General features: G+C 47.7%; 1 protein-coding gene across 2 annotated transcripts in view; it reads right to left on the reverse strand.

Moving 5' to 3' along the window:
• The window catches only part of IL21R (interleukin 21 receptor), a 34,767-nt gene extending 10,272 nt beyond the window's left edge, over nucleotides 1-24,495 (reverse strand). For both annotated transcript variants that reach the window (XM_045775239.2, XM_087869367.1), the window contains exons 1-3: nucleotides 23,910-24,495; nucleotides 3,450-3,514; nucleotides 490-592 (exon numbers count right to left, since the gene is read on the reverse strand). In XM_045775239.2, coding sequence (XP_045631195.2) covers nucleotides 490-592; nucleotides 3,450-3,498 — 152 coding nt within the window. In that variant the 5' untranslated portion in view covers nucleotides 3,499-3,514; nucleotides 23,910-24,495. The remainder of the gene's footprint in view (nucleotides 1-489; nucleotides 593-3,449; nucleotides 3,515-23,909) is intronic.
• Between the last annotated feature and the right edge of the window lie 2,642 nt (nucleotides 24,496-27,137).

Below are 27,137 nucleotides of genomic sequence, written 5' to 3' on the forward strand. Positions count from 1 at the left end.
GGTCATGAGCTCGGGGTCGTGGGCTCGAGCCCCATGCTGGGTTCCACGCTCAGCACGGAGTCTGCTTGGGTTCTCTCCCTCTGCCCCTCCATACTCTGCTCTAAAATGAACAAATAAATCCTTTAAAAAACCCCCACAATTAGGGCTGTGTGGGCAAGAGAGTATGGCCTTTAGAGCCGGATGAAACTGCCCCGTGGTCTCTCCACTGCGTGCTTCGGACAAGCACTGTGAGCCCGGGGTGCCCGTCTGTTAAATGGGCAGGGCGATTCCCCACCAACGAACTGTCTTTCTTGGGGCAAAACCAAATGCCGTTGGTGAACTTGCTGGGAGAACCCTCAGGAAGTGGACCTACTATGTTGATTGCTAAGCCATCCGCGGGTCACATAGTAGGTCCAACTTGGTCTGTGGTCCTGCGGTCCTGCTGAACGCCAGCCCTCCAGCGGCTACCCTGAGTGGCATCCCCAGGGCTGCTGAGGTCTGGCCACTTACCAGGTGAGGGTGAGCGTGCCCGGGTGGAGGGTCCTTGTCTCCAGGGTGCAAGTGACTGTTTGGAAGTAATCGGTGTAGCAGACGAGGTCTCGGCACCCCCAGGCTGGAAGATTAGGGGAGAGACACTGTAGTGGTGCGGTGGGGGGCTGGCCGGAGGTTGCATGGTGACTCACCCCTTCGCCCCCTCAAGGGCTGGAGGCTGAGTGGAGGCACGGGTCCCCAGGGCCAGGACGAATGTGGCACCCCACTAAGATGCAGGCTTGGGGAAGGCGGTCCCTGCCACCTGAGAATTCCTTGTGTGACCCCCGAGTTTCAAGGCTGGCTATGGAGACAGGAGCTCTGCATGTGAAACATAACATACTAAGCATGTCCCCACCTCTCAGCACTCTCCCTGTCCCCCTCCCCGAACCCCGTGTGCAGCCACCAGCTCCCCGTCCCTCCTGGCCAGTGTCCCTCTCAGTGGTGTGTCCCAAACTCCCCAGCTGCAGGCCGAATCTGCAGCGACAGGGATTCGTGAAGTCCCTGGGGGTACAGCTGAAAATGCCCCAAGCCCCGACAAGGGGGAGCCCTCTGCTTTGCAGCAGCTTGTCCGAACCAGGACACAGACCTCATGGAAGCCGGAAGTGCATCGGGGGAGAAGGAAAACATCCCCAAACCGAGAAGCTCTGGAAACTTCTGCCAAAATGTCTGTATTCGCCTACTGGCCAAACCACCACCGCCAAGTGACACAGGGACTGCTCACTCAGGCCGCTTTGTTGGCAGACTTCATGCACTCCCCCCTGCATTAATTGCTCCCCTTTGTCCTAAAATTATAGGTGCCACCATAGTCTAAATTTGCCTGAAGCATAATCTGAATTTGCGACAAAATAATTGTAGTAAGTTTGACCTCGGTTTTGCTCTGCAAGATCAAACACCAACGTTGCGATTTCTCCCCCGCCTACCCTCCAACTATTTACCAGAAACGTGTTCCCCTTTTTAAGTGGATTCATTCTTAGTGGCTTTTTCCTATTTTTCCTTGACTAATGAAGCCCCAACCGGTGGTGGTATGTTCCCTTCCTGGGCCTCACTTTAGGTCAGAAGCCAGAGCCAAGAAGAACGTTGCTGGAAACTTCCTTAGCCGGCTGCCACCGCCATTTTATAGACAAGAACCCAGAGGCTCTGAGACTGGACCACACCTCCTGTCAGTCTGGGTCTGGGCTGCTGAGACTCTCACCCAGGAAAGAAAAATCTCATCTGTGCTACTTGCTGACAACCGTGCACGCAGCAGACATCACTAATTGATCATGGCACTCTCTCCCTTGCACGACCCTCAACACAGGTCTCCCTGCAGCCACGACCAAGGGATCTGAGTTGTGGCAATGAGTCCTGCGCTGGGAGGACTTCCCCTGGGGAGGAGCACAGGGCCCACCAGTGGGCACAGGAGGCCAGTGCAGACACTTGGTGGAGAAAAGAGGAACTGATTTTGGTGGGACCTAAACCCGGGGCTGCAGGAGCCGCCATGTGGTTATGTATTCTGCCAGTTGAAAGGCGGGTTGCTCTAGCTTAGGGTTCTAGAACTTGGGGGAGGAGCTGCCATTCCTAGCTAGACTCAAGGTCACCAAGGGCTTGACAAGGTTTGCCCAATCTTGAAATGGAACATTGGGGACAGGACAGCAGCCCCTGAACTCACATGGATGTGGCATGAGGAACCCAGTCACCTGGTCCGTAGCCCAACCCCTGGGCAGACAGCCCCAGGGCCATCCCTCACCCAGAGTTATCAGAGCATGCAGGGGGCCGTGAGAGGCTGGAACAGTGGCACGTGACTCACGATGGCTCTGAGTCCCTGGTTGTAAGCTGAGGACACTGGCCCCTTGGAGGGAGTGGGGGGTATGTAGGTGACATCATGCCAGTGCGGACCATGCGGCCTGCACTCACTCAACCAAAGCATCAGAGCAAGGTGGCTCAGCCCCGGGGATGGGGTAGATTTGGGATTCCGGCTCTGCCACTGCTTGGCCGTGTGGCTGTGGGCCTGTCCCTTAACCTCCCTGAGCCTTGGAGGCCCCAGGTGAGAACCGGGCGTCATTGCTGCACGGACCGCACGGAGCTGTCATGGGAGCAGAGTGAGGGGATGCCCGGCACCCAGGACCCAGTAGGGGCTTGTCATTTGTGCCCATGGGGCATGGCACCCTGGTGGGTGACCCAGGACAGAGCGCTGGTTGCTCAGAAGGGGAAAATAAAAGAGCCAGACATCTGTTTCCTGGAGAAGCTATTTGAGGCTCTGGGTCTTTCGGTAAAAACCAGAGCAAAATGAAGAGTCAGCAGAGAGGCAGCTGAGGGACCCCTGCCTCCAGTCTAACGTTCATCTGAGCCCGTAGGCTCTGTCCCTGCCTCCTCTAGGCAGGCTTCCCGGATCTCTGAGCCCAAGTCTAACTCCCGGCCTTTCCCAGCTCCGGTCTCTAACTTCTCTCCCTCTGACTACAACATCCTCTGGTCTCCCGGGGGTGCCTTCCAAGGTCTGGCTACTTTTGTCTCCACCTCCCTTCCCCCTCCGCCCCGCTGGCAACCCCCCACCCCCATCCGTGCCTGCCGAGGATTCTGTGATTGTTCGATTGTTGATAAATGCCTCTTAGGAGAGTCATTGCACGAAGAGAAATTGAGGTTAGACCAAAGGCAGGACTCCCTCACTCTGAGGGTTGGGAGGCAGCCAAGGTAGAGAGCTGTGGAAATGGAGAATCGAGCTTCTCGTCCCCGCAGTGAGATAGGAAGACCTCAGCTGGGGGTCTGGTCCACGTGGGATTCACATGAGCCACTGCTGGCTAACGGGGCTCTCTGGTGGGACGGGTTCTAGGTGACTGCGAGCGGCTAGCCCAGCCCAAGTGAACAGATGCCACAGAGCCCGGCCCTGTAGCCTCCAGCCATGCCCTGGAGCCCATGGGCCAACCGGGCCCTCCCCACCCGCAGACCTTGGGGCAGCTACTCACCCCACTGGAGCATCAGCAGGAAGAGAGAGGCCACCGAGCCACACAACATGCTGACTCTCAGGGTCCTGGAAGAGACACGCAGTGAGACGGTGGACCCGGGCCTGGGGACAGGGACCCTGAGCAGTCTCCCTCCGGTCCTCTCCCTCCCTTGGAAGACTTGCCTCAGATTCTTGGAAAAGCAAGAGTTAGAGGAGCCCGGGGATGCTCCTGAGGGTTCCTGCCCCTTAGAAGTGACTGATTCGCCCCTTGACACCCCACTTCTCCCACCTTCTTCCTGTCCCCTAACACGGTCCCAAATGAGAGGCGAATTTAAAGAGCGAGGAGCTAGCTGCTTTCCTGCCCCTGGAAGCCTATGGATGTTAGCACTATGCAGGAGATTAAACGTGGGCATTTATCCAGCTGAACAAGAGAGAGACGGGAGGCAGGGAGGGGAAGTTGGTTGGAAAGTGGTATTTGACAAGCTGAGATCTTGAGCTGAGATTTTTGTCCCACAAAATACCCATGTTGACATTAGCCCGATAGACGGGCCTCTTACTGAATAACAGACCCAAGGTTAGCCCACAAAGACCCCTACTGGATACCTAAGATAAGGTTAGCCCCATAACAAGGCTCCTTACTCAGTCACAGAGCCCAGGTTAGCAAGTGCACTAGAAAGCATCCGGGGAACCCAGGCCGGACCCCTGGGGGGGGTGTCAGCCAGAGGCTGTGTGGGGGGCGTCCACCTGCCCAGGCCCAGGAATCCCACCCAGACTGGCCCCCGATTACAGGATTGTAACTAGAACTGGAGCCTAGAGGGATGCCCCATGCAGGAACCAAGTCGCAGGCATGGATCCTTCCAGACACCATCCCTGAGCCCACAATGGGCAGACCCCCCCCCCCCAGTCTGGGTTTCCCCAGACCCTACTCTGGCCCCGCTGAGAGCTCCTTCTGAGTTCCCTACCAAGTCGCCAAGCAAACAGTGGCAAAGCACACTGAGAGGTCAGGTCACCAGCTGTGTTGCTCTGGGCCCGTCACTTCCCCATCTCTGAGCCCTATAGAAACAGTAAAGCCTGCTTCCCAGATTCTTGTGAGAGTTCAAGGAAGCATTTTGCAGAAAACCCTGGGCGTGGCCCCTGACACATAAACACTCAACAAACAGCTGTGACTGATAGAGAATTTAGAGCATCAGAAATAGGGGGGCCCCACAATGATCTAGCCAAGAGGCCCCTAAATTTCTCTTTCAAAATGTTGGCCATATTTGCAGATCATGTATGCTACCATTTATTTAATGTTTTCTAGAAATAGCTCATTTAAAAAATCCAACTCCAGCCTCACCTTAAGAAATAATATTCATAGTTGTATATTTTTCCCCAGTACACCTTAAAATGAATAAATCGCTATTAAAATAAAATAATGTTGGGGCAACAACCTTTTAAATCTGCTTTAAGGAACACTGATCTTGCCTGGCCCAAGCCCTGCAGCAGTCCTCTTATCACACTTTGAGGATTCACGCCCCATCATGGGAGGTGGGGTTCCTATCAGCCCCTCCCTGGCGGGTCCACACCTCTGACCCCAGCCCCAGTACCAGGCCTGGTATGGCTCTGTCTATGTCACTCTCCAGAGGCCCCATCTGGACCAAAAGATAAAGCACCAACTCCCTCGCCCAGACTAAAGGCTCCTCATCCCTGTCAATTCCTCAGCTCTGCACATATGACACACAGGTGCCTGGGGACAGAGGGGCTTCACCTGCTGCTTCTGTCTGCCCAGCACCTCTGTCTCCCTTATGAAGAGCTTCTCAGACTGGAGCTGTCCCTGTGTGGTCTGCGTGAAGAGGACCGGAACCCCCGCTCCACAGGTGGGTACTTGACCCAGACCTGGCCAAGACAGCACCCCACCAGCCTGGCTGCATTGAATGGATCAGGGATGGACACCAACCCAAGCAAGGCGAATAAGAGCAGTCTGGGCAATTTTTCCTAGAACACTAGTAAACAGGTCCTTTTTTTGGCTGCCTGCTGGAAGCTGGTCACTTTGTCACTTCTTAGGGAAAGCCTGCCTGAAATTTTCTCAAAAGCTGACAAATACAGACCCAGAGTCCCCATGGCATTATTTAAGGACCTGGATCCAGCCATATCTGATGTCCACACTTGGACTGTTCCTTTTCATAATCGGCTGTCCCCCCAAAAAACCCACTCACCCTATTTTGGTCCACCATGTGAATTATGTTTCTGTTGCTTACCACCAAAGATAGCTGACACAGTGGAATAAAGCAAAGGGCTCCAAATTAGAAGCCAGAGCAACCTGGAGCAAAAAAATAACAAATTGTTTTTTTCCTTGTTTGTCTTCTGACCTTGTTTATCATCTCTAAAATGGGGACAATCAGGCCCACTGCACCTGGCAGTTAAGAAGGGTCCGTGGAAAGCAGATGTGACAGTGCTCTGCGAACCGGAACGTGCTATACAGGGGCGCTGGGTTCTTGCAGTTACTGGCCAGCTGCTCTGGATAACTCCCACCCCTTGCACCTGAGGCCCTGTCGTCCCTTTCTGCGTTTTCATGAGGCAAATTCTTGCGCTGAGTCTTCTCCCTGAGCACCTTCCCCGCTCCCATCCTCCTAAACTCAGTCTTCATGGCCCCCTTGCTCTACCCTTGCTTCCATGAAGCCACGTTGGAATGTTCCAGAACTCCTGCCACTTACTGCCTTGAAGGTTTTCACCAGTACTATTACCTACTGGCTATTTATCTTTACCGTGCCTCCCATGTTTACTCCAATAAACGTGTCTCAAAAGAAAATACACCCCTACAATCAACAGGGAGCTAGTATGGAACGGAGACACTGTGTGTGCTCCGGTGTTTAAAAGGCAGACTCCAGGCCAGCCTGCTTCAGCTCAAATCCCAGCACTGCCATTTCCAGGCTGTGTGACCTCGGGGAAGTTTACTTAACCTTCCTGGGCCTTGGAGTCCTCATCTGTAAAATGGGCATACTAGTAACAGTGCCCGCCTTGGGGAGGGAGGTCCTTAGGAGAAAGAAATTAGTCAGTATTTGTAAAGCATTGGGAACAGAGCCCAACATCATTGCAGATATTATGTGTTACTTAAACAAAACAATCGATGAATTGTAAAACTAAACAGGAGGCAAACAAAAGACAATCATCGAATGTGAGTGAGATGCTATCTCCTGCTTAAAACCGAGAAGTTGGGAAATCCAGTTTGCCGTCATTCAAAGGGGGACTCAGGAGTCTCAGGTGTTTCAGGCAAAGTGGCACCAAACTGCGATGCTCCTGGCCATCAGAGGATTGAGAGAAGATTGAAAAAGGTCTAACCCTCTCATTAGGGGATGCAGAGATATTGCACACTGTCTAAAATAAGCCGCTCAACTCTGGGAACCGCAGCCTGGAACGGTAAAGGCTCCGAGCTGGAAATCCCATCCCACCGCTCTCCCTGCCCCGAATCCGTCCCTTTGTGGGTCTTCACACTCAGGCTGACTCCTGAGGGCAACAGCACTTTCTCCCCAGGTGCGCACCAAACCACCAGGTGTGCTTTCTGAGCGAAGGGCAGAGGGTATCCTAAGGGCCTTCCTGCTGTGGACTCCCCTGTGGCAGCACCTATCTCTTCAGTTTCCTACAGAGGAGTGAAGAGCACCGCCTTAGAGCCTGCCAGCTCCCCGCTGTGTGTCCTTGGGCAAGTTCCTAACCCCTCTGATTCTCTCTATACAACGGGGGTCATGACTCTTTGCTGCAGGCTTGCTGGCAGCACTAAATACATCATTGCTTGTGAAGCACCCCGGCACAGTCCCGGATGGAATGGAGCTGGGGAGAGGTGTTTATCTGCCAGGCTCCAGTGCCCAGCAACGATTTCAGGGGTTGCAGTCGTCCAGACGAAAGCCGGATTTCAGGAGATTCTAGGGAAGTGAAGAAGCTTGGAGGTAGGAAGTCAGACTGAAGTGGGTTCTCCAGAGAACCCAAAGTGCTGAATTCACAGCCAACAAAGAAATGCAAATTAAAACCACAATGACATACCATTTTAATTTTACTCGATTGGCAAAAACTAAAAGTCTGACAACATCCCATGTTGCGGAGGACGTGGCGTCATGGGAACACTCATTCACAGCTCGCGGAAATGTAAATTAGTGGGCTGGAAAAGAGTTGGGCATGGTCTGCTGAATTCGAGCAGGTGCCTGCATTACGTCCCAGCCATTTGCCTCCCATGTACACTGGTGATGAAACCCCGGCACATATGTGCCAGAAGCTTACGCAGAAATGTTTATAGCAGTGTTGATTTGAATGGTGAGCAGTGGAAACGACCTAAATATCCATCAACAAGAGAATGGAAAGATCAATTGTGTAATCAGTCCATGTGCAAATGAATCATAGTTTCACACAGCAAAGCGAATGGCTCTCAAAAACAAGATGCATAGTGAAAATAAAATAAAATAAGAACCCATGCGTAGTAAGACCATCCATGTCACACTTAACACCGTGAAAAACAGGTCTATACGTTGTTAGGTGAACGTACGTGCGCCCGGAAGTATAGAGAAATTTAAGGGGATGACAAAAAAAAAAAATCAAAATTTTGAATAGAGTAGAAAAGGAAGGGAGGTGATTGAGGGAGTAGTCAGGGTTCTCAACAGTTTGGGGAAACTGAGCAAAGCTACCGTGGCTGTTGATTATATTATTCAATATACCTTTTTGTATGACCAAACCGTTACGTTAAATTTTTTTAAAAAGATTTTATTTATTTATTTGACAGAGATAGAGACAGCCAGCGAGAGAGGGAACACAAGCAGGGGGAGTGGGAGAGGAAGAAGCAGGCTCCTAGCGGAGGAGCCTGATGCGGGGCTCGATCCCATGACGCCGGGATCACGCCCTGAGCCGAAGGCAGACGCTTAACCGCTGTGCCACCCAGGCACCCCCGTTACATTAAATTTTTAATGTCAGTTAATCTTATGTTTCTAAAATAAAATGTGAAGGCGGACTTCCACTTCTGGCTACGGTGGAGTAGCTGGTATCAGACTGAACCCCCTGCTAGGAACTGAGAACAACTACGAAGCAGGAGAAAAAAAAAAAAATAGAGGACATGAGAGAATGATGAAGGTAGATGGTACTTGAGAGGCCGGGGTTCCAGAGAGAAGAAAATGTCCTGAAATTCTGCATGCAATTTCCCTTCAAGTCATGTGTCAAGTCATTGCAAATGCATTCCATACCAAGAAACCTAGCAGAAAGAATCTGGCAACAGGCTTAAAAACTAAGAAAGAGATTTTGTAGTTTCACAACAGTGAGGGAAGAATTGGAGTTCAAGCCCTGGCAAGGAAGATGGGCCCTGGCAAATACCCAGTTATTCAGGAAAGGATATACTTTGGGAATAAGGAAAACTCAGACCCAGTTAGGCATAACTGCAGCGAGATGATCTGCTTCAATGCTCTATGCCTCCTAGAAGAAAATTGGAACTTATCTGGAAAAAGTCAGCTTCGCCCAAAGCCTCTATATTTTCCATGCACAACGTCCAGCAGTCAATCAAATTGACAAGCCAAACCTGGAAATGGTACTAAATGACCAAAAACCAAGAGGATTCAGAAAGTGGCATTATCCAAGATGATTTTAAAATACTCAGATGAGTATGTTGAAGAATTCCACCAGAAATTTGCAATTTATGTAAAAGTAGAAATCCTAGTACTAAAAAATTCAATAACTGAAATTTATAAGAAATGCATGGATTTAGCAACAGATTAGTAACACTAGAAGAGAGGACTGCTGAGCTGGAATAGAGAATACTCAGACTGAAGCAAAGGAAAAAATGTTTAAAAAAAGAGCAAAAAAGATATATATTGTGAAAAGGTCCAACATATATGTATTTGGAACGTAGAGGAATGAGAACAGCTCCACTCTCATGATTTCTATTAAACATTTTACCGGAGGTTCTAGCCCAGACAATTTGGCAAAAAAAAAGAAATAAAAGTCATCCTGATTGGAAAGGAAGAAGTAAAGCGTTTCTGTTTGCAGATGACCTGGTCTTGTACACACATTCTAAAGAATCCACACCAGAAAGCCAAAATGAAACAAAACAAAAACTATGAGGCCTAATAAGTGAGTTTGGCAAGGTTGCAGGTTACAAGATTAATACGCAAAATCAATTGTATCTTTGTACAACAGGAATGAACCATCTGAACATGGATTTAAGAAAGCAATTTTGGGGCGCCTGGGTGGCTCAGTAAGTTAAGTGTCTGGCTTCAGCTCAGGACATGATCCTCGGGTCCTGGGATCGAGTCCTGCATCGGGCTCCTTGCTCAGTGGGGAGCCTACTTCTCCTGCCTGCCGCTCCCCCTGCTTGTGCATGCTCTCTCTCTCTGACAAAGAAATAAAATCTTAAAAAGAGCAGCTTTTAAAAAAAAGAAATTTCATTTACAATAATATCAAAAAGAATAAAATAGAAACTTAACAAAGGGTAAGAGGTGTGCACTGAAAACTGCTACACATTGTTGAAGGAATGACAGAAGGCCCAAATAAATGGAAGCCAACCCCAATCCCATGTTCATGGATTGGAAGACTCAGTATTGTTAAGATGTCTTCCCCAAATGAGCTACAGATTCAAAGTGATCCCTATCAAAAGCCCAGCTGGCTCTTTTGCAGAAGTTAAAAAGCTGATCCTAAAACTCATATGGAGATGTAAGGGGCCAGAATAGACAAAATAATCTTGAAAAAGAAGAACAGAGTTGGAGGACTCAGACTTCTCCATTTCAAAGCCTACTACAAAGCCACGCCGATCAACACGGTGTATACTAACCTATATAAAGATCAATGAAGTCAAACTCAAAGTCAACATTTCTACATTTATGTTAAATTGAAATTTGACAATGGTGCTAAGATAATTTGATGGGGGGGAGGGGAAGTAGTCTTTAAAACCAGGGTTGCTGGGACAATTTGATATCCACGTGCAACAGAATGGAATTGGACTCCCATCTCGCACCATATACAAAAGTTAACTCAATGGGGTGCCTGGGTGGCGCAGTCATTAAGCATCTGCCTTCGGCTCAGGGCGTGATCCCGGCGTTCTGGGATTGAGCCCTACATCAGGCTCCACCGCTAAGAGCCTGCTTCTTCCTCTCCCACTCCCCCTGCTTGTGTTCCCTCTCTTGCTGGCTGTCTCTGTCAAATAAATAAATAAAATCTCAAAAAAAAAAAAAAAAGTTAACTCAAAATGGATCAAAGACCTAGCTGTAAGAGGTAGAAATAGTAAGCTTTAAAAATAAAATACAGATCTAACTCTTTGTGACCTTGTATCACACAGCAGTTTCTTAGAAATGACATCAAAAGCACAAGTACCAAAGAAAAAATAAATACATTGGACTAAATTTAAAACTTTCATGCATCAAAAGATACTACCAAGAAAGTAAAGAGGCAATACGCAGAATGAGAAAAAATATTTTTAATTATGTATTTGTAAGAGGTCTAGTATCAGAATAATAAAGAACTCTTACAACTCAAGATTTAAAGACAATCCAATTTTTAAATGTGCAAAATATTTGAATAGAAATTTCTCCAAAGAAGATATACTCATGACCAATAAACACATGGGAAGATGCTCGTCATCTCCCCCCCCCCACACTCATTAGGGAAATGCAGATAAAGACCACTTCAAACCCACTAGATGGCTATTTTAAAAACAGAAAAATAAAAAGTGGATGAAGATATAGAGTTCTGGAATCCTTATACATCGCTGATGGGAATGTCAAATGGTGCATTTGCTACGGGAAAGAGTGCTGCAGTTTCTCAAAAAATTAATATAGTGTTACTGTATGACCAAGCAATTTGACTTCTAGGTATACAGTGAAAATAATTGAAAACATATGTCCATTAAAAAAAAAAACTCTACATGAATATTTACAGCAGCATTATTCATAATAGCTCCAGACAGGAAACAGCCCCAATGTCCACCAATTGAGTGGACAAAACATAGAGCATCCGTAGAAGAGAATATCATTCAGCCATACAGATGAGTGAAGCATACCGACATATGCTTTATCACAGAAGCACCTTGAGGGGTGCCTGGGTGGCACAGCGGTTAAGTGTCTGCCTTCGGCTCAGGACGTGATCCCAGCGTTATGGGATCGAGCCCCACATCAGGCTCTTCTGCTATGAGCCTGCTTCTTCCTCTCCCACTCCCCCTGCTTGTGTTCCCTCTCTCGCTGTCTCTATCTCTGTCAAATAAATAAATAAAATCTTAAAAAAAAAAAAAAAAGAAGCACCTTGAAAATTTATGCTAAGGTAAAGAAGCCAGACACAAAATCTACATATTTTATGACTCCATTTATATGAAATTTCTAGAATAGGCGGATCCATAGAGACAGAGAGTAGATTAGTGGTTGTCAGGGGCTGGAGCTTTGCAAGGAGGGGGAATGGTGGATAGGACCTTTTCTTTTTTTTTTTTGAGTGATGAAAATGTTCTGCAGTTAGAGTCACACCACTTTGTGAATATACTAAAAACTAAAAACCACTTAATTGTACACTTTTAAAAGTGAATTGTATGGTATGTGAATTAGATCTTAATTACAATTTTTAAAATAGAAGCAAAATAAACATATTTTTCAGACCAAAAAAAAAAAAAGCTAAGAGAATTTGTCACTAGCAGACTACATCAAAAGATATATTAATGAGTTTTTTGGGTGAAAGAAAACACCAGATGGGAAGCAAGGTAATATAGGAAGGAATAAAAAGCAATAGAGAATATTATAAATATAAATGAATAATAATTGCTTAAAGTAATAATAATGACAATGTCTTATGAAGTTTAAACTGTATGCAAAATTAAAATACATTATCATGATAGCCCAAAGGTAAGAAGGAATGAATAAAGTTAAAGGTCACTGTATTGTCTGGGAAGTTATAAAAGTACCAATATAAGGTAGACTCAAAAAAAAAATCAAGTATGCACGTTGTAATATCAAGATAAGCACTAAAAGAATTATAACAGAAAATATAACAGACAGGAAACAGAATAATAATTTTTTAAACTTTCTTCTTCTTAAAAATGAAACAAAGAAGAAAAAAGGAATAAAAAATAGACAAAAGGAAAACAAAGAGCAAGATGGTAGACTTAAACCCAAACATATCAATACTTTTATCAAATGTAAGTGAACTAAACACTGGAATGAAAGATGTAACTTTGTATCAAAACTTGACATTAAAAGAAAGTAAAATTATGGGTCAATCTTTCTCATAAATATACGTACAAAAGTCCTAAACAAAATATTAACAAATTGAATGTAATGATATATACAAAAGTAGATAGACATCATTATCACATGAGGTTTATTTCAAGAATGCAGGGTTAGTTCGGCATTTGAAAATCAGTAATCTATTTCATCACATTAACAAATTAAAAAGGAAAATTTATATGATAATTTAATAGATACAGAAAACACATTTAATAAACTGTAACACCCATTCATCATTTTTAAAACACTCAGAAAACCAGGAATACAAGGAGTCTTCTTTGATCTAATAAGAAGCGCGCACACACACACAGACACACACACGTGCACATAATATGAACGACTAACATTATCCATAATGCTCACATACTGAACACTATATCCCTGTGGGCAGGAAAAAGACAAGAATGTCTCATACTGCAGGTCCTAGTCAATGCAATAAGGTAAGAAAAATAAATAATTTATAAAAATTAGAAAATTATAAGGATTGGAATGATATAAGAATCGAGCACCTATTAGAATAATAATTGTTAAGCAAGGACACTGAATATGAGACCAATATAAAAATCTGTTGTACTTCTGAGGATCAACAAAATTGAGAAACCCTTAGCTGGAGTAAGAAAAATAAGAGAAGACTCAAATAACTAAAGTCAAAAAAGAAAAAGAAGACATTACAACTGATGCCACAGAAATAAAATGATTATAAGAGACTACTATGGATAATTATACACCAACAAACTCAAAAATGTAGAAGAAATGGATAAATGCCTAGAAACATACAACCTACTGACACTGAATTATGAAGAAATACAAAATCTGAACAGACCTATAAATAGCGAGCAGATCGATTCGGTAATCAAAACTCTCCCAAAAAAGAAAAGCCCAGGACCAGATGACTTCACCGGTGAAATCTATCAAACATTTAAAGAAGAATTAATGACAATCCTTTTCAAACTCTTCCCAAAAAATTGAAGATAAGAGAACATTTCCAAACTCATTTTATGAGGACAGCATTACCCTGATACCAAAACCAGACAAAGAAAACCCCAAACCAATATCCCTGATGAATATTGATGCAAAAATCCTTGACAAGACACTAACAAACTGAATTCAACCGCACATTAAAATAATTACACACCATGGCCAAGTGGGGATTTGTCCCGGAGATGCAACAATGGTTCAGCATCCAAAAATAGACCACATTAACAGAGTAAAGGACAAAAATCACACGATCATTTCAATTGATGCAGAAAAAGCATTTGACAAAATTAACCATCTTTTCATGATAAAGACATTTAGCAAACTAGAAATAGAAGGAAATTACCTTAACACAATAAAGGTCATATATGGAAGCCCACAGCTAACCTCTTACTCAATGGTAAACTGATAGCTTTTTCTTTAAGGTCAGGAACAAAGCAAAAATGCCCACTCTCTGGGGCGCCTGGGTGGCACAGCGGTTAAGCGTCTGCCTTCGGCTCAGGGCGTGATCCCGGTGTTGTGGGATCGAGCCCCACATCAGGCTCCTCCACTGTGAGCCTGCTTCTTCCTCTCCCACTCCCCTGCTTGTGTTCCCTCTCTCGCTGGCTGTCTCTATCTCTGTCGAATAAATAAATAAAATCTTTAAAAAAAAAAATGCCCACTCTCACCACTTCTATCTAACACAGTACTACAACTCCTAGTCAAAGCAATTAGGCAATACAAAAAATAAGTAAAAGGTAGTCAAATTGGAAAGGAAGAAGTAAGATTATCTCTGTTCATAGCTGACATGACCATATATAGAGAAAATCCTAAAGATTACACACACACACACACACACACACACACACACTGTTGGGCTAATAAACAGATTCAGCAAAGTAGAATGATATAAAATCAACATTCAAAAATCAGTTGCATTTCTATACAGGAACAATGAACAATTCGAAAGAGAATTAAAATAATATTTATAATAGCATCAAAAAGAATAAAATACTTAGGAATAAACTTAACCAAGGAAGTGTAAGACTTGTATTCTGAAAACTACAAAACATTGCTAAAAGAAATCAAGAGAGGGTACAAGTAAATGGAAAGACATCCCATGTTCATGGATTGGAAGATGCAATATTATTAAAATGTCCAAAGCAATCTACAGATTCAATGCAGTTTCTGTCAGGATCCCAATGACATTTTTTTTTGCAAGAAATAGGAAAAAAAATCCTAAAATTCACATAGAATCTCAAAGGAATCTGAATAACCAAAGCAATCTTTGACAATGAGAAACAAAGCTACAGACCTCACACTTCTTGATTTTAAAACATGTTACCAAGCTACCATAATCACAGTGGGCATTGACATAAAGACAGACATATAGCTCTTGGTGCAAAGACAGACGAAGTAGGTATTGGCATAAAAACAGGCATAGAGACCAATGGAGCAAAACAGAGAGCCCAGAAATAAATCTTTGCATACATGGTCAGTGAAGAAAGGACAGTGTTTTCAGATGGTGTTGGGAAACTTGGATGTGCACATGAAGAAGAATGAGCATGGACTCTTACATCATACAAAAAAATTAACTTGAAATGGATTAAAGACCTAAATGTAAGACTTGAAACTATAAAACTTCTAGAAGAAAACATAAGGGAAAACTTCAGAACATCAGGCTTGGCAAGACAATAAAGCAAACATAGACAAACAAGCCTACATTAAGACCCCCTGCACAGCACAGGAAACAGTCAATAGGGTGAAAGGACAACCTACAACATGATAGAAAAGTCTTTGCCAATGGTATATTGAATATATTCAGAAGATATGAAGAACTCCTACAACCCAGCAACAAAACAGAACAAAGAGCCTGGTTGAAAAATGGGTAAAGGAGAGCCCAGATGTCCATCGACAGATGAGTGGATAAAGAAGATGTGGTATATACAGACAATAGCATATGACTCAGCCATCAAAAAGAAGGAAATCTTACCATTTGCAAAGATGTGGATGGAACTACAGAGTATCATGCTAAGCAAAATAAGAGAAAGACAATTATCATATGATTTCACGCATGTGGAATTTAAGAAACAAAACAGATGAACATAGAAGAAGAGAGGGGAAAATAAAAGAAGACAGAATCAGAGAGGGAGACAAACCACAAGAGGCCCTTAACTATAGGAAAAAACTGAGGGCTGCTGGAGGGGAGATGGGTGGGGGGATGGGGTAACTGGGTGACGGGCATTCAGGAGGGCACTTGATGCAATGAGCGCTGGGTGTTACATGCAACTGATGAATCACTGCACTCTACCCCTGAAACTAGTAATACACTTTATGTTAATTAATCAATTATATTTAAATTAAAAATAAATAAATAAAAAGAAAAATAGGTAAAGGTCTTGAATACATATTTCTCCAGAGAAGATTGAGAGAATGGCCAACAGGTGTATGAAAAGATGCTCAACATCACTAATCATCAGGGACATGCGAATCAAAACCACAATTTGTTATTACTCCACACCTGTAAGGATGGCTATTGTATTGGTGAGAATGTGGGAAACCTGTATCCCTTACACACTGTTCGTGGAATTATTCAATGGTGCAGACATGGTGGGAGACAGTATGGAGATTCTTCATAAAATTAAAAAGAGAACTACCATGTTATCCAGCAGTTTCTGGATAACACTTCTGGGTGGATATCCAAAAGAATTGGAAACAGGATCCCAAAGATATTTGCACACCGACATTCACTGCAGCTTTAGTCACATCAGTCGAGGTGTGTAAGCAACCTAAATTCACCAACCGATGAACAAAGAAAACGTGGTACATGCATACAGTGGAAGATTATTTAGCCTTAAAAAGAAAGAATGCTACAACCTGAATGAACTTCGACGACTTCATGCTATGTGAAATAAACCAAATACTACAGGGTTTCACTTACATGACATATGTGAAGTCATCAAACTCATAGAAACAGAAAGTAGAATGGTGGTTTTCAGGGGACGGAGGGAGGGGGTAATGGGGAGTGGTTCAATGGGTATGAAATTTCAGTTGTGAAAAAGTTTCAGAGATCGGCTGTACAGCAATGTGCACGCACTTAACAATACTGTACTATTGTGTATCGTCCCTGCAAAACTTGCAAAGAGGAGAAAAAAATATTTATTCCTTTCTGAAGTCCCCAGCTGGCATGCTCTGCCTGCGTTCATGAGATTAGCAGGTGAGGGGGTCTGCACACATTATAAAAGCAAAGGTAGGAAGTCCCCTAACTGGCGGTCAGTTGAAGTGAACTGGGTTTGGCAGCTATTTCTCCCTATATCTGGAACCCCAGCTTGAAAATTGTGTTAACAAAGTTAGTGCCGTGTGAAGAAAATCTGCTGGATTTCTATATACCAAGAACAAACAGAAACACTTAAAAATTATACAATTTGCATTAGCATAAAAAATCAAATACTCTAATGAACTCTAATGAAAGATGCATGGGACCTCCACACGGAAACCTATAAGATTCTCGTAAGAAAAAATTTTAAAGAGACAGATAGAGGGACATGCATGTTCATGAACTAGAAATTTTCATATCTTAAAGATATCTGTTCTCCCCAGACAGAACTAAAGTTTCAATGAAGTCTCAAGTTTCAAGAAAATCCCCAGGAAATCTTCCTGGAAATTGACAAGCTAGTGAGAAAATTTATATAGAAATGCAAAGAACTGGGAAGAGTTTAGACAATCACGAAGATTAATATGGCATCATTGCAAGGAAAAATAAACTGGAAAAGAACTGAGGACAGAAATAGACTCGTGTTTATCGTCACTTGAGTTTCAACAAAGGCACTACTGCAAAGTCATGGAGAAAGCGTGATTTAAAAAAAAGTGGTGGTAGATTAATTGGATATTCATATGGGAAAAAATAAATCTTGACCCTCCACTTCACATCACACATAAAAATAAACCAGACATTTTGTAGACCTAATGTCAGAGGTAAAACAATAAAGCTTCTAGAAGAAAACAGAGGATAATATTTTCATGACCTTAGGGCAGACGACACTTCGTAAACAGCACATAGAAAGCTTGAGCTGTAAAGAAAAAGACTGATAGATTGAACCTCATTAAAATTAAGAATTTTTGTCCACCAAAAGATTAAGAAGATGGAAAAGAAACTGAAATGAGAAGAGATTATATCTGTTTCTATACATCTATAACTGTACGTTTCTTTTATATAATTGTATATAATCCCCATAGTTTATATAATTGAATTTAATATATGTAATATATATAAAATTTATAGATCTGTTATATATACATATATATATCTGTATCCAGCATATATAAAGAGCTCCTACAAAACAACAATAAACAACACAAAACTCAATTTTGAAAAAATGGACAAAAAGCTTAAAGAGACATTTCACCAAAGAAGACATCCAAATGGCCAATAAGCATAGTAAAATGTACTTAAAAGCATGACTCATCAAGAAAATGCAAATTTGCTCTGTGTGATATCATGACATATCAACTCAGAAAGGCTAAAATGAAAAAGACAATTCAGTGCTCGTAAAGGATGCAAAGTAACCCACACTCTCAATCTCTACTCAGTGTCCTGGTGTCCATGCAATTTGATACGACCGCTTCGGAACACTTCTGCAGAATAGAATCCCACTTCCAGGCTACACATCAAAGAGAAATATGTACATCTGTACCCAAGCAGACGTGTGCCGAGGTGTTCACAGCAGCATCATTTACAACCACCCCAAACTGGAAAGAACCCAAGCTTTGGTTACCCTGTGTCTTCTTTCCCTCATGGATGATTCAGGAACAGGATTGTTGAGTGTCTCAGGTCAATCGTCATCTCCAGCGGGGCTTGGGCGGGGATTGGGGCTTGAAAGTGAAAGGTAAGGCAGGAGCGCAGTAAAAGCAAAATGGCCCGTTTCCCACAGGGACCAAGATGAAATGAGGTGGGTGAAGAGGGACTCCCCAGCCATGCCAGAAACAAGAGCCGATAGATCGCCAGAAGGGGAAGTGTCAAGACTGAGGGACTTCCCAAAAGGGAACCCAGAAGAAAGGGCTCCCAGTTTATCCCTGGTCTTCTGGGACTTCTGTACCTGCCCTCCTGCTGGTCTCCTCCCTGATCTCTCCGGCGTCCAGCTGGTGCACCTCCAACCCAGTCCTCATGGCAGCTGTGTCACTCCACGGCTCCCCATTGCCCTTCAGAGAAGACCCCAAATTCCTTAGCCCAGCATTCAAGACATTTCAGGATCTGACCCCTAAGATAGCCTCTGACCTCCAGCATCCATCCTGGACTCCGGGTATACCAGATGCCCGACAGCTTCCCCAACGGACGCTCACCCCTATTCCACACCTTAGCACGCGCTCTTTCAGCCACCAGAACTCTCTACGGTCCGCGGTGGACTGTCAGCCTCCCACTCGGTCTTCAAAATCCCGTTCGAATGACGTCTCCTCTGTCAGTCTTCAACCTCTCCAAAGAGTATGAGTCACTCTTTCCTCTGGGGTCCATCCCTCCACCAGAGCACTCTGCTCACGCTGTTTTCAGTGACATTCTGAGCAGCAGCCTGGTGGGGACCATGTGTCTCTTGGTTACTGCTGAATCGCCAGTGGTTAACCAGCACCCGACACGCAGTAGATGCTCAAAGCTTCTGTTACATGAGTGACTAAATGAAAGGGAATGCTTTCGATCTTAATGGATTTTGAAGCCTATCCTCAATGTTAAAACCCATGCAGACTCTTCACTCCAAAAGTCAAGGTTATTCTTTTTGACTCCTCTTTCTTAAATTTGGTGCACTGAGGATCTTGACACACTTGATAAGGATAAAAGCTCCAGGGCTCCATCTTTCCCCCTCCACCGCAGGGCCTTTGCGCATGCCATTCCCTCTGTCTAGAACATTTTTCCTCATGCTTCTTTGTTTTCTCATCCTCTGGTTTCAAGTTCTATGTTGCCTCCTCGAAGAGGCAATCACCACGTGTCCCCTGCAATTCTCTGGGCCACACATATCTTTGTTTCCTTCCTCGCAGTTGTGACATTAGAATTAGTTTAGTAAGTGTTTTTGTTTTCGTGTTTATGACCTTTCTCCATCACGGAACATAAGTTCCCAGAGGCTGGGAAATTTGTCTGTTTCGTTCATAAAAGAAAGCATCCCTAGTGCATGGAGTGGGGCCTAGAGTGCAGTCGGTTAAGTGTCTGCCTTCAGCTCAGGTCATGATCTCCGGGTCTTGGGATCAAGCCCTGCATCAGGCTTCCTGCTCAGCAGGGAGTCTGCTTCTCTCTTTCCTTCTGCCCCTCCCTACCACTTGTTCTCACTCTCTCTCTCAAAACAATCATAGAAGGAGCAGGCCCGTAGGCGGCCCCCTGAGAGACCTCAGTTTCCCCATCAGCTCCATCACAGTCCCCAGGAACTTCCCTCCACCCGAAGCAACACCCTCGGCTCCCAGGGTCTGAGCGATCGTAACTGCTGTCATCACATTAGTAACAAGGAACTTTCAGAGAGGGACGGTGGGTTGCCCAGGGTCACACAGAAACTTCTCAGCCAAGCAGAGCTCTCAGGCTGGGGAAGAATCAGCCAGGTTGCCCTTGATCAGAAAGGAGGCTCTGCCACTGACCCACAGTGGACCCTTAGGCATGTCTCTCCCTTTGTTTGGGGCTCAGTTTTCTTCGCCTATAGAGCGGGCAGTGCCCTGGCCTGGCCGAGGGACCGTGAGGCAGGCACACTGCAGGTATGTGGGGAACATTACTTGCTTCTCACAAGTGTTTTTTATTTTGCCAGTGGCAAGGGCTGGGTTGTGGGTGTCTGAGGCCAGGTGTGCCAGGACCCTGGGGTCACAGCTTAGTCAGTAGGAGCTGACCATGAGGAGAAGGTCCTACCCCAACCTCAGTCTGTGACACCTGTCTATCTGCCTCTCCCTCCCAGCCGGGCTGGGATCCTTGTCCACGAAGCCTCTCCTAGCCTGAGCAAGCCTTCCCTACGGGGACTTCTCCCAGCCTGTGCAACCTCTCCTAGCTGAGAAGCATGCCCCACTCCCAGTAACCGCCCCCTGCCTGTGCGGTCTCTACCTGCCCTACAATCCTCACCATGCTGGGCAACCTCGCCCAGACTGTGTGACCCCTCTCGGCTCCTGTAGCCACCCCTCCATCCAGCCCCCTCCCCCCCAGACCAGGACGGGCTGATCGGAAGGCAGAGAAAGAAGGGATGCTTGCAGCCACGAGGCGGGGGGCTGGGGCAGGGTTGGCAGTCTGCCCTCTGCCTCCCCCTGCCCAGCAGGACCCCACCAGACTGCCCTCACCCTGGCCAAAGTGGGCTGAGGGTTACAGATTCGTACTGGAGAAGCTCTGGTCCCAAAATCTACATCCTCAAGCCCTCTTGGCAGATGAGGAAAGAGAAGCCCAGAGGGGCCCAGCGGCTTGCCTGTGATCACACAGTGAGGAAGGACACAGGCCTGAGCAAGGAGCCAGGTTGGTGTACTTGCCTGGCTTCTCTGGGGACTATTCGGGTGGCCAGACCCTTCCTGGAGGCTGGGGGGGGGGGGGGACCAGCAGGCTGCAGGTGTCCCAGCCACTGGGGGGCATCAGTGGGGCCCCTGCCTGCACCCTGGGGAATATTCTCAGGATGTTTCAGAAGTTCCAAGTTTACTCAGATCTTGCATATGAGCTGTCATAAAAAGTCCCTTTGGCCACGCGCCAGGGCAGGGAGTGGGGGCGGTGGCACCTGTGAGCCAGGGGTGGGGGTGGGGCCCCTCTCTGCTCCCCCTGCCCCCCCCCCAGATTTCAGGGTGTACTGGAAGGCAAAGATGGGAGAAGCGGGAGAGGAAGGGGCTGTGGGGGCAGAAGACCCTCCTCCTTAATGTTCCTCCTGCCTTCACAGCTGCCTTCCCTCTGCGTGTGAAAGACTCCCTGGGTGACCCTGAAAACCCTACCCCTCTCTGAGCCTCAGTTTCCCCAGCTGTGAAAGGGAGAGTAGAATCACCATAAGAGCTATCATTTCCTGAAGGCTTAGTGTGAGCCAGACGCCATGCCATGTGTTCTAGCAAATAACAAGATGACTGTTACCAACAACACTTCACGTAAAACATAATTGCTACTATTTCTCGTGAGCCAAGGCTAAGCCCCCTTCCCCTCCTCGTGGCGCTGGCCCTGTCCGTCCGTCTGCGCCACTGAATCCCCAGGACCTGGGACAGTGCCCACTTAACAGCAGGTGTTCAAAAAAACACATGTAGAATAAAATCTCCCAACAAACCCGAAATGGATGTTACAGATGGGGAAAGGGAGGTTGCGTGGCTTTCTCAAGGTCACACAGGTACCATGGGGTGAAGCTGGGGCTCCGTCCCGTCCTGGCTGACTCCAAAGCCCCAAATCTTCATCAGCAGTGTGTTGGTACGCCGTGTCCCCCACCCGACCACTGGGACCTCCCAGCCATCACTCCTGCCTGCAGGGATACTGAAGGCCCTGGCTCTCCTGTCTGGAGTCAAGGACGCCTTCTTCCTTTCATTCATTCATTCATTCATTCATTCATTCATTCATTTATCAGGCGCCACAGAAAGAAGTGGTGCCTCCCAAAGCCTCTGGTGCCCTTCGCCCCTTCCACGTCCTGCACCGGCCCCCACCCGCCGCCCACAAGCCCTTTATGGTCACCAAGCCCCAGCCGTCACTGGGCAGGTGGGAGCCCAGGACTCAGCCTTTGTCTTGTTCACCCACCTCCCTGGCCCTGAATTTTGTTCTCCTAACATGAGGGCCCTTCGTTCCCTCCCCTGTGGGGTGGTGAAGATCCAGACACCCTGCCAGGTGTGGAGAGGGCAGGACCGTGCGGAGCCCACCACAGGGAGCAGGTAATCTGGGCTGTCCCTCTGAAGCCTGTCCTGCCCCCTCTCAGAAGGACCCTCAAGACTGTGAGTCTTGCTTTTATGCTATCCCACCCGGCAGGCGTGGTCCTGCCGTCAAGCAGACTGGAGGGTCCAAACCCAGCTCCGCATCTTGTGGCCACAGGTGACCAGATATCCTCAGTCTCATCTGTGAAATGGGCTGAATGAGGCTCCCAGCCTCACCTGATATGAGGATAGTGGGCAACTGTCAGGTGTCAACAGCGTGCTGAGCCCTGGTGCTGGGAGGACCAGAACCGTGGAGGCTGAGGGAGGCCGGGCTGCAGGTTCTTGAATGTGTCCCTGAGCCCTCTTCCGCTCTTGGAGACTGGCCCTTCTCTGCTATGGGCTCCAGGTTCCTCGTGGTTACAAGCTGCCTTCCTGGGCTGGCTTCTAGTTGGCAGCTTTCATATTTTTGTGCCCTCCAGTCCTCACAACTTGCCCCACGAGGATGGAACTGCCTTCATCCCCATTTTACAGATGAGAAAACTGAGACTCCACAAGGCTGGACGAAGCCCAGAGACTTGCCCACGTTCTCCCCAGCTAAGGAGTCGCATGGCTGGCTTTTGAACCCACCAGGTTTTCCCCACTCCACCATGTGCTTCTAAAACCCCCACGCTTTCCCCCTAGGGGAATGCAGATGTCTTCCCAGGAGCAGCCCCTGCCTTTTTAATGCCCCTGCCTGGGCCCGCTGCTTCCACTGAGCCGCACTGGCCGTTCCTTCCACAGGTCCGACGTTCCCACCAGATGCCTGTACTCACCCAGCTGCTCTGCCAGGCAAGTGCCTGCCTTCTCCTTCCTCCCCCTCCTTTCCCCCATGTTTCCAGGCTCAGCCTCCCCCGTCCCCTCGCGCCCTTCTCCTCCGTGGGCCCATCGCCTGGGCTTTCATGAGAAAGACACAGTGTGGAGGACAGGGCCGGCATCCGAGTCACCTGCCCACCCTGCTACACACTGGTGAGTCACCTTGGGAAAGTCATTCTACCTCTCAGAGCCAGCCCCCATTCTTTCTCTGTGAAATGGGTACACCAACCCGTTTTGAGGGGTTGGATGACATAAAGAACTAAAACATGGAACCTAGCACAAAATCTCTGCCCCTTCCCCCACAACTGGGCCCCCTAGAAGTGCCATACCATCTCATCGTCCCACCCATGCCCACTCTGCCCTGAGGCATCGGGTCTGGTCTGGGATCAGCCTTCCTTCCCCAACCCCTGCCTTTTGGAGGCCGGGTTCCATAGACAGCTCTTGGGGTCCTCTCGGCCATGCCCCTGCCTCCGGGCCTCCTGCAGCCCCACAGAAAGATCCTGTGGTCGTCCTGCAGGGGGCCAAACAGGAGACTGCAGCCCCAGCCCTGCTGGTCTCACTGTCCCAGCGATGATGAGGGCGCGAAACCCCTCCGTGGCCTGCCGCCTGGGGCAGAGAAAGTGCCAGGTGCCTGCAGAGAACAGTGGCTGGAGCCCAGTTACCTGCTGTTCCAGCTTGTCCCTCAGAAATCCATTCTGTGCGCCTGGGTAATCCAGTGGGCTCCCAGGGGCTGCAGCCAGGCTCAGCGTGGGGGAGGGGGACGAGGGTTAGAAGGAACGGGCAGGGCGGGGATGGGGAGCCACAGCCTGGCCCGCGTCTCCAGCCAGACAAGCATAGGACCTGTCACCCCGATGGGTGGCAGCTGGGCTCCAGGCAGGTGGGCCACACAGAGGGAGCCAGCTGGGGGCACAGGCAACCGGCGGTCACATCCCAGAGAGGTCACACACAGACAGAAGGCAGAGACTGGGGTAAGGGACCAATCGGCTGCACCAGGGAGGGGGCGCGTGGCGACAAGGGCTGTCAGGCAGGCAGACAGACAGACAGGGGAAGTCAAGCAAACCGGCAGGTGGCCAGCCAGGCAGACACCCAGAGAGACAGACAGCCAGAAGGGCAGGCAAACAGACAGACGGCCGTGTGGCTGGCAGTCACTTCCAGGGAGGAGCCGGCAAACAGTCGGACCCCGAGCCTGTGGGTCACTCGGCAGAGAGGCACCAGTGGGTCTGTCAGAGTGTGGCTGCCACCCCTGCCCCGCCGGCCGCGTGTGCAGGGTGGGAGGAAGAGGAGGATGTGGTGAGCAGCTCCCCGCAGGCCCCGCCCACCAAGCCGCTGGCCCCTCCCTGGGGGAGTGAGAAAGAGGTGGGAGGGGGCCGGGCCGCAGGGCAGAGCCCTCTGATCACCAAAGGTCACCTGCTAGGAAGACATTTGGGGCCACCAGCGTGATGCTGGCCTCCTGCGGATGGCTGACATCACCCCCCAGGCCTCACGGTCATGACCTATGAGAGGCAGGCAGGGCCTGTGAGGCACCGCTTCTCACGGACGCAAAGCACAGAGGCGCGCAGGGGTGGTATAAGTGGACCCAGGGGGCCCCGGTGGTCCTCAGAGCCCACCTCTCAGCTGAGAGAGAAGAGTGAGACCCCAGGGGCAGAGACTCGCCAAGCTCCCATGCTTCACTCAGGCACACTGCTTGTCTGGCCCAGGAGGGGTCTGAGTTTGGAACCCCCTCCAGGCCTCCTCTGACCCCCTTGCCTTTGAATCTAGCTTCCTGATCCAGAGCTGCAGGGAGCAGGACCCTGTCTCCATGCCCTTGAGAAGACGGTCCCTCGGGCATGTCAGGTCACGTCTCTGAATGTCTCCTTTTGCTCATCTGTCAGGTGGGGATGCATAGCCAAGGGGAGAGGGCAGCCATTATGAGCACATGAGAAAAGAAATTCTCAAGAGAGTTTCCATCTTGCTGACAAGTCAGAGGGGCCCAGGAAAGGGTCAGATGTCTCCCTCTGGCAGATGTTTAAGAAATCAGGAGAGAAAATGCAGCAAACCCATGCCTAGCAGGAGTGCAAGAGGGAGAGCAAGAGAAGTTAATTACCACCACCACTATTGTTAGGATCTTGCATTTTTTAGGCATCTGCAGGATCTCATTTTATCCCACAAACCCTGTAAGGCTAACAAGACTGTTCCCATTTTACAGATGAAGAAAACAAGGTTCAGAGAAGTGAAACATCACTAAGAGGCTAAGAAGCTTCTCAGCTAAGAAATGACTTCAAGCTAAGAAGTGACGTGGCAGGGATTTGATCCTGGGTGTATCTCCTTCCTACGCCTGCACCAGGCTGTGAAAATGGGTCCGAACCAGGACTAAATGTTACAGGGGGGGGGAGTGCTACTTTGTGCTGTTGGGATGATACAGGTTTGCTCAAACGCGCATGCCATCTCTCCCCAGCTGACTCATTTTTGGGAAACAATCGGCAGCTAACCCACATGACCACTCCAAAGAAAAAGAGAAAGCATCTCGCTGCTTATTTCTTCTATTTTTTTCCTCCTTTTTCTAGCTGTTTTTGAGGAACTTGGTACAAATTCCCCTGCGGCTGATTTGAAGGATGTTTGCCCTATAGAAATTCTCTCCCCCACTGTTGAAATATCTCGTGTTCTCTGGAGAACCAGTATTGGGAGGAAGCCAGCTTTTGTTTTTCTTTTCTTTCTCTTGACCTTCAGGGTGAGTTTTATGATACCGCGCAGAGGAACCTGAGAGCTTAAACGATGAAGAAAAGCAATAGTACAATGGAGCTAATATTTGCTGAGAGATTACTCTGTGTCAGGGTTGTTTTCTTTTTTTTTTTTTTTTAATTTTAATTTTATTTTTTAAGTAATCTCTACACCTAGCATGGGGCTCGAACCCACGACCCTGAGATCGAGAGCCTCACTCACGCTCTACTGACTGAGCCAGCTGGGCGCCCCTGTCCCAGGGTTTTTAAGGTCTTTAAAGATACATCATCTCACTTAAAACTCATCACTGGGGGCGCCTGGGTGGTGCAGTCAGTGAAGCATCTGACTTGGTTTTGGCTCAGGTGGTGATCTCAGGGTCATAGGATCGAGTCCCACATTGGGTGCTGAGCATGGAGTCTGCTTGCGATTCTCTCGCCCTCTCCCTCTGCCCAGCTAAATAAATAAATCTTTAAAAAAAAAACTCATCATCATCCCCATCCCTATTTTATGGAGAAGGAAATTGGGGCTCAGAGAGGGCAAATGACTTGTCCAAGGTCACACAGCTGGTGAGTGGCAAAGATGGGATTTGAACTCAGACTTCGGGCTCCTGAATGTATATTCTTGATCGCTCACTACACAGCTTCTGGAGGTATGTTAACCTGAAGATATTCAATCCCTCCCGCCTCCCCACCCTTCTCTCCACCTGCTCATTCACCCACCTACCCACTCATCACCGTTCTAGCCACCCGCCCAGCCAGCCACTCTCCGCTCCCTGCCTTCTGTCCACTAACACTGAGCGAGCCCTTGGCTGTGTACTGGGGGTACCCCACAGAAATATACACAAGCCCTCACGCAGCCTGGATTCTGATGGAGAGAGACAGACAAAAAGAAGTAATGGACAAACGAAGTGCAAAGGGTACTAAGTGTCACAGAAAATCGATGAGAGGTCAAGGCAGGAACATTCAGGGGCATGCCGGATGCCAGAAAGGACCCAACCATCGTGGAAACATTTTGGGCAGAAGACACTCCAAGTACAAAGGCACTAGGCAGGAAGGAACGTGGCTGGCTCCAGGAACTTGAGAACGGCATGGTGGAACAGAGCAACCAAGGTAAGGAATGCAGAGGCGGGCCAGAAGTCACACAGCACGCACACGCCGTGTGGGACCCTGCAGAACAGCAAGGAAGGTAGATTT

Source organism: Ursus americanus, chromosome 2, assembly GCF_024610735.1.
Source record: "Ursus americanus isolate L20-20 chromosome 2, mUrsAme1.1.p, whole genome shotgun sequence".
NCBI classification, from domain to species: domain Eukaryota; kingdom Metazoa; phylum Chordata; class Mammalia; order Carnivora; family Ursidae; genus Ursus; species Ursus americanus.